Source organism: Lactuca virosa, chromosome 3 (genome assembly GCF_052849685.1).
Source record: "Lactuca virosa cultivar CGN04683 chromosome 3, Lactuca_virosa_CGN04683_v6, whole genome shotgun sequence".
Taxonomy (NCBI): domain Eukaryota; kingdom Viridiplantae; phylum Streptophyta; class Magnoliopsida; order Asterales; family Asteraceae; genus Lactuca; species Lactuca virosa.
Genome location: NC_136428.1, coordinates 331,054,783 through 331,063,308, shown reverse-complemented (window position 1 = coordinate 331,063,308; position 8,526 = coordinate 331,054,783). Strand labels below are relative to the sequence as shown.

General features: G+C 30.8%; 1 protein-coding gene across 1 annotated transcript; it reads right to left on the bottom strand.

Moving 5' to 3' along the window:
* Positions 1-5,472: 5,472 nt before the first annotated feature.
* LOC145164762 (uncharacterized) lies at positions 5,473-7,101 on the bottom strand. The gene has a single exon (XM_079083449.1). It carries the CDS (start codon positions 7,099-7,101, stop codon positions 5,473-5,475), a length of 1,629 nt encoding a protein of 542 aa, XP_078939575.1.
* Positions 7,102-8,526: the final 1,425 nt, after the last annotated feature.

Below are 8,526 nucleotides of genomic sequence, written 5' to 3'. Positions count from 1 at the left end.
CTTTGATGAAAAAATTTAAGGTCTATTTTTTTATAGAAAAAAATTAATAAATATATCAAAATTCATATTTTTTGTACTTTTTAAACATTGATTCATATTTAAGTTAAAAAAAAAAAAAAACTTTATTTCAGTTTAGATTCACATTGTGAACCTGTTCAGATTCATATTGTAAACCTATTCAGATTCACAGTGTGCATAATAAGAAGTCAGATTCACAGTGTGAATCTGAACTGATCGGAGCTTTTTCACATTGTGAATGTTCAAATTTGAAATATTTACAGTTTAGATTTACAGTGTGAATCTACACTGATCGAAGTTTTTTTTTGAACCTTCTCAGATTCACAGTGTGTATAATAGTAATTCAGATTCACAATGTGAATCTGAACTGTTCGAGATTTTTCATATTGTGAATGTTAAAAATTGAAATATTTACAGTTTAGATTCACAATGTGAATCTGTACTGTTCGAGGGCTTTTTTTTTTTGTCGGTGTTGATGTTTATTAATAGAGTACAAAAAATTAATATTTTGGTATAATTAGTTTTTTTTTTGATAAAAATAAACTTAAATATTGAAAAAACTAAGAAAATTAAGTGGGTTTTTTTCGAAAAAAAAAGTTCGTTTTTTATATATATCATCATGGATCTCTATGGAAAAAGGACGAAAAATCGTGAACAACGGTATATTCGGTTTTTTTTCGATAAACAACTTGGCCTAAAAAAAATTTTAAATGAAAAAATGAAGTGAGTTTTGTTATAATCCGATACATGTGCGTCCATTATAAAGATTTACAACCCTTCCTTTTACCGTTGATCGCTTTAAATTCCGACGCTTTAAATTGGTTTCTTGGTTCCTTGATTAATAATGGTTGTCTATTAAACTTTTATTATATATATATATATATATATATATATATATATATATATATATATATATATATATATATATATATATATATATATATATATATCGGTTTTGCTATTTTATTATTTTCTCTGTCAACTTGTAATAGAAAAAACAACATACTCTAATATATTTTGAATAAATTAGTTAAAGTGGTCTCTAACATTGAACCTATTGGTTAGCAAAAAAAGCTTTATTTCGAATTTCCACAATAAATAGATTATTTGTTTAATATGACATTATGATATTTTAAATTTTTTACTAACAATATAAATTAATTTATTTATGAGACAATAATTAAATTATTAATTATAGTATTAGTTTTAAATGGAAGACTTATGAGAGTTGCAAATTCAGTAAAAGCTATTGAACTATTTATTATTTAATAATCATAAATCATACAATATAAAGTAATTAAAAGTTTTATATTAATTTAACGGAAATCTCCAGAAAAGTCCTAATATTTTAGTCTAATTTGTGAAAAAGTCTCAAACTAAATTTTGTTTACAGAAAAGCACAGAATACCGGTTAAAACTTCGAAAAAAACCCTTTTCGGCCGGTTTTACAGATTTTGCCGGTATTCTGACCTTTTTCGTTAGTATAACCAAAATTTTAGGATTTTTCCAAAAATTACATAATAACCAAAATATTGAGATTTTTTTGAAAATTACCATGAAATTAAAGGATATTATTATTAAAAAAATCATTTATAAACATTAAAAATATTTTTATTATAAAAAAAGGAAATACATTTGTTATTAATTTCTAGGAATAAATTGGTGATCTAAGTACTTCTCTATTGCTTCCTAACCACTCAAACTCTCTACGTTCCTTCTATGCATTGTTGTGGGTATGATGGTGAGATGTACTTAGTTAGCATTCCTCTAATGTTGGTGTTCCTCTTATGTTGTTTAACCTAACTACCAACAAACATTCATACCTCACATGTTAACAACCATCGGCTAACACACATCTATAAAATGTGAAAAGTGAACCGTGAATGATAATTTATATGGAAACAAGTGAAGGGTGATTATCTATTTAAATTGTCGTTCAAAGTTTACTTTTCACTCTCGATAGATGTGTGTAATTTTATGGTTGTTACCGGGTAATGTTTGGAGGTTAGGTGGTAGTTAGGTTAAAGAACGTAATGAAAGATTTATATGTTCGTGTAATGATATTTTCTAATAACATGTGATCATATAACATCATGCCTAATAGCAAGTAGACACTTATCGATTGTGTATTAATAAATATTATCAACTCTTGTATTGGTCACGCCTAACATAGTACTTCTCACTATGACACCCACAATGATACATAGGAAGAACAAAGAGATTTTGAAGTGGTCAACAAATAATAGAGAAGTACATAGTCGATCATTCTATTCCTAAAAATTAGCAACAAATGTATTTCCTTTGTTTATAATAAAACATATTTTTTATGTTTATAAATGATTTGTTAATAATAATATCCATTAATTTCATAGTAATTTTCGAAAAAGTCCCAATATTTTGGTTATCGGGTAATTTTCAGAAAAGTCTTAATATTTTGAGCAAACTAACGAAAAATGACAGAATACCGGCTAAATCTACGAAACCGGCCAAAAAGGGTTTTTTTTGAAGTTTTAGCCGGTATTCTGTGATTTTCTGTAAATAAAAATTAGTTCGAGACTTTTTCATATATTAGACTAAAATTTTAGAACTTTTCTGGAGATTTCCCGTAATTTAAAAATAATTAATAATCTAAAATTTTAAATTAATCTGGTAAAAGATAAATAATTTATCTTGAACTATATTAGTTTAGATGACTTCAAATAAAATAATGATCTAATAAATATAAATGATTTAGAGGTTGTAAATCTTTGAATATACTTAGTTGAGTAATCTAATCAATTTTCTTTTGCTTTTTAAAGAAAATAAGCAGGTTTATAGAAACTTTGAAAAATGAACACATAGTCTGAAATCGGTGCGTTCTGGACCCAATTTTTTAAACATGTCATCCACTTATATGACCTGACATGTTATTATGGTCCCTTTATATATATATATCAGTTCACACAATCAATCTAGAACATCCATTTTGGACTTTCCAACGTTTCGGAGGTGCAATACATCACATTTCGGACTTCTCTCAGTTTGACTTATGTCTTCTTGACGAAGTTGAGAATTTGTGGGTATTTGCCGCTTCTTTGTAGCTTATTATGTGATTATATGTTCAAAAAAAAAGTCAATGTGTTGTTTGTAGTTTTTAATAAGAAATAATTTGTGTTGGCTCGATTTTGATGGTTGTTAGGCTTTTTGTAGTATTCGCAAGAACTAAGACAAGTAAAAACCCTACAAAAACTATTTCAACAAGCTATTGAAGCTTTTTCTAAAATTTTCAAATATACCTTTTAATAATTATATAAAAAAACAGTTCTTGTATATGTTATTTTACATATTTCAGCTAGTTTTATCTACTAGTTTTATCAAACATCATTTTTTTTATCGGCTAATTGTCGAGTTTATCAGCTAGTAGCTAACTTTTCTGCGAGGTCGCCTAATATAATCTTAAATGTACTTTTGAAAATATGATCACAAAATGAACCATAACACAAAGTATGTTTTCCGTGTATCTTGCCTACTAAAAAATGGCAGTCCACTGATAGGCCGTATAATTTTATCATGTTATCGATTTTTAAGGTCACACTATAAGTTTATGAAATACCTTAAATGTATGTTTTGAGAGTACAATTAATCACCAAAATAAATCATGGTATTGTATTCTAATTTCATGTCAACGGCCCTATTAATCATAACATAATTAAAGCCATTTTTGTGTATTTACTTACCTTATACCTTTGTCATACTATGTTAGAATCAACAAATGTATGGAAAGTCCATATAACTATAAATGTTCAAGGACAATCATGAATTTGTGCAATCGACGTAACATGACACTAACACTAATAAAAGAGTAAATTACACGAATGGTCCTTATGGTTTAGGATAATTTGCGTGTTTGGTCCCTAACTTAATTTTTTAACTCGGAAGGTCCCTACTGTTTTTTTACGCGATTGGTCCATGTATTACCTAAAAAGACTACTTTGCCCTTTATTTTTTAATTTATTTAAGTAAACACACCTCCAACTCCATCTCCCTCACCTTACCTTACATACCCCACTATTTTTCCTTAGTTAAATAATAGTCTTTTTAGGTAAGACAGGGACCAAACGCATAACAAAAATAAACAGTAGAGACCAATCACGTAACAAAAACAAATAGTAGGGACCATCTGATTTAAAAAAATAAGTTAGGGACCAAACGTGCAAATTACTCCAAACCATAGGGACCATTCGTGTAATTTACTCCTAATAAAATCAACTTCAACATATGGAGTATTCCAATCGAAAATAAGAAGTAGATTGTCTTACTATGTGGAATTTCTTGAAACACACTAGTATTTTCATCAAACATTCTACCAAAATTTCCCAAAAAATATTATAACATGTAAAATAATACCCGGTAAATATCTCCCGGTAAATATCTTTATAAAACATCAACAAATGGCTTCTAAAATGCTCAAGGTTTAAGGCGAGGGAATTAAAATCAATAAACTAATCTACATGAATTAAATTAAAACTATAAGCCCAAATCCTCCAAAATTCATCAAAATAACTAATGTATCCAAGAAGCCTAGCATCAAGTATCAACAATGAATAGCAAGGAGTAATATCCCCCATGTTGTACCTGAATGCATCACCCACAGAATAAATACTTTTGTAACTTATATCCCATTATGAATTCACATGATGGTTTGGATGGATGATTGTATAATTCCATACTTTCGCATAACCAATTGTTTGCAACAAAAACCAAGTATATAAATAGTTTGAAGAAAAAATGATCCCATTAGAAATTTCTTTAAAGTATAATGGATTAAAAAACCATGACTCGAGCTTCACCACTCAAATAACATGTTGCTTGTCAAGCAGCTCGATGACCATCACCAACATGTTTTTTTTTTTTTTTTTTTTTTCTTCATTGCCTTCTGACTGCAAAAACCATCATGTGTAATTAAAAACAAATAAGAAGTGCAATTAATCTGACATCTCACGATGGAAAATTGTAATTTTAAGCGAATATTAAAAAATATGCTTTAAGATGTATGTAACAATCATGTATCCACTGTTTCTTGCACCATTTGAATAGGATCCAACAAATGACCAATAACTCCAAGGCCAAATGGTTATTAATATTATATGACATTTTAGTTCTGCTATAATGATCTCAAGGTATATAGGATTGAACTGAAATCAAAACTGAAGATTTGATGTATCGAGAAAAAGTTTATAATAAATAAACAAAGAGTTAATATTAAAAGATTACATAAAAGGCTGCATATATTAATGTTAAGTTTAGCATTAATGTGACATAAAATGGAAAAAGTAAAAAAAAATTACAGTGAAGTACAGGTCACAATAATGGTAACTTGATATCAGCAAAGAAAGATAACTAAACAAAAACAACTGAAAACCAAATATTGCCAAAAGGCACAAAACCATACCTTTTAGAAAACCAAGATGCCATTCACATTGTAAAACAAGGAGTGTCCACTTCTTCCTTTGGCACAAGCTTACCAATCAACTTAAGCAAAGAAGCATCTAATGATCTAGCTTTAATATGATCAAGTAACATTGATACAGTTGAAGCATCAAGTGAAAAACCTCTTCCTTCCATTTCCAGTAAAAACATCTCAACAGAATCATGATGAACATACTTTAAAATTCCTTGAAGAAGAACGCGGTAAGTCACATCATCTGGTGAGCAACCTCTCTTTTCCATCTTAAAAAACAAGTCTTTTGCTTCACTCACTAAACCTTCCCGACAAAAACCACTGATCATCGCATTATATGTCCAAACATTAGGTTGCAAACCCCTAACTCTTAACTCATTGAAAAGCTTCCTTGCAATATCAAACTTCCCATTTTTACTTGCACCATCAATGAGTATATTGTATACAACAATATCCGAATTTAGCTTATTGTCACCCATCAAATGAAACAACGATAATGCTTCATCCACTTGATTGTTGTTACATAGACCCTCCAAGACTATTCTGTAAGTGCTTTCATTTGGCATCAATTTGTTTGTTTGCATCTCGTTAAAGAGTTCACATGCAGCTTCACTACGTCCAGCTTGAAACAATCCGTGTAACAAGGTGTTGTAAGTGATCACATCCGGTTGCATACCACCTTTTTTAGTTATTTCATGAAACAAATCCATGGCTTCTTCTATCTTCAGTTTCTTGCAGTACCCATTCACTAAACTACTATAAGTAACAACATTAGGCACCAGACCTAGAGACCCCATCAAATTTAAAACTTCCTTTGCTTTGCTAATTTGACCTCGCAAACAATACCCATCAATAAGCGAACTGTAAGTCACTACATCAGGAACCTTCCCTCTTTCAATCATTAAGTTGATAATACAATTTGCATCCTCCACCTTCCCTTCCTTGCAAAGTGCATCAACTAATACGCTATAGGTATAAACATTTAGGGAAATCCTTTTGTCCTCCATTTCTTTGAGCAATTTAGAGACCTCATCCCAACGACATAAGTTACAAAGGCCATGAATCAAAGAGGTGTAAGTGACAACATTAGGTAGGATGCCTTTGTGGAAGACCATTTCTTTGAAGAGTTTTAAAGCATCATCTACCATTTTGTCCTTGCAAAGGCTGTCAATGATGGTGTTATATGTGACCACATTAGGTTTACAACCCTTTTCATCCATTAGTTTAAGCAAAGCAATGGCTGTATCATTATTACCAGATTTGCAAAGTCCTTTAATCATAATGTTGTACATAATTGCATTAGGTTCACAAAGTGCTTCTTTGATCAGCTTCTTAAATAACCTTTCGGCTTTAAGAACTCTATCTTCTAGGTCGAGTCCATTTAAAAGGGTGCTAAAGGTGAAGACATCTGGTAATATAGAACGTCTGAATCCATAGCCTAAGACTGCAAATCCTTCAATCGTGTGGTGCATTTGGCAACAACACCTTATCACAATGTTAATAGTGTACACATCAACAGGAACACAAACAACATTCATCTGTTTAAAAAGCTCAATAGAACAAGAATAATGCTTCATTTTGGCAACAGCTTGCAACAACTGATTGAATTTAACAGCCGAAGGTAGAGGTTGTCTCTGTGTCATTTCATCAAACAGTTGGAGGGCATGATCAAGGTTAATAATCTTCTCACCCACAGATCGAGGATGATTAACTAGTGTTTGACCATTGAAAAAATACGTTGAATGAAATTGAGCTGAAATCGTTTTGGGGGTAAGGGTTCCGGTTCCTGACTGTAAAAATGATGAAGCATTTCTGAATGAGAGGAGTGGGGAACTAGTAGCCAAGGTAGCTTTGCATTTATTGAGGGGATGAGAGAAGAAAAAAGAAATAAGATTTTTTGGTTTCTTCGTAAACATCATAACCATCTTCAAGTAAAATCGAGCTTTCAACTACTGGATTCACTGTGAAAGAGAAACCGGAAAATAATGTTTTTGGCTTCGTTTTCTTTGGTGAAAAACGGGTTGGACCTGGCTGAGTCCGTGAGACCCGCTTGTCAATAAATGTATGGGTCTAAGTCGTTAGAAAACTAATGTTTAATTACATGGTATCCTTTTTCGTGGGCTGAGGGTTGCGGGTTGTACGGTGTACAGACTGTTTTAAAAACTAATATTGGCAAAGTTACCAAACATGAAAACTCGTGCATGGAAAATCAATATGTGTTCATACCATTTTCCAAAGGGGGCGCTGAGGGGGGGGGGGGGGGGGGGCAAAATGGGCAGCTGCACATGGCATAATTTTTTATTATATATATTTATTTAAAAATAAAAACTTATAATAACGATAAGGGCCATTTTTATTTAGTTCGTACCGGACCTTTGAGAATATTTAATTCCTCGGGACCGGCTCTACCATTCGCATTTGATACATTTGTTTTCTCGCGCTGGATGTGGTGAAACTTCTTAACAGAGTACAACGGATCATATGTAGCAATGTTATATGTCTTAAATCCTAGATCTATGGATGTAGTCTTCAAAAGAACTGACTTTGCCATACAAAAAGGCTTAACGGCGCAGCTTGTTACCCGTTTGTCATCTCACTCTTTGTACGATGATAACTAAGATATATTCTTAACTAATTCAAATTAAATTTTTAATATAATAGTTTTTACAAAATTCATGCTGACTTTTCTCTTTACATGTCTGTGTGTAATTTGGATCTGGATAATCAGATAACTAATTTATCTAAGTCGATGATAGTTAGCTAATTTTACATACTTTCTTGGTGCAACTCATTATGTGCATCACCAAAATTTATTTTTTTAGCATTAACAATAAAAAAATAAAAAACAAATAAATAAATGTGATTTAGAATAAGTCTAAGTCTAAGTTGGGGATAGTTAGCTAATTTTACATACCTTCTTGCACCGACTCATTGTGTTCATCACCAAAGTTAATTTTTTTAGCTTCAAAAGTAAAAAAAAAATGTGAATTGGAATACGATTTTTTAAACGTAGCATGAACATGACCGAATATATCTTTCCATTTTCGTTAAATTTACAAAAGGTTGTG

Bases quoted from the DNA above. Each gene is read 5' to 3' on its own strand.
- LOC145164762 (XM_079083449.1), bottom strand. From the start codon at position 7,101: ATGACACAGAGACAACCTCTACCTTCGGCTGTTAAATTCAATCAGTTG.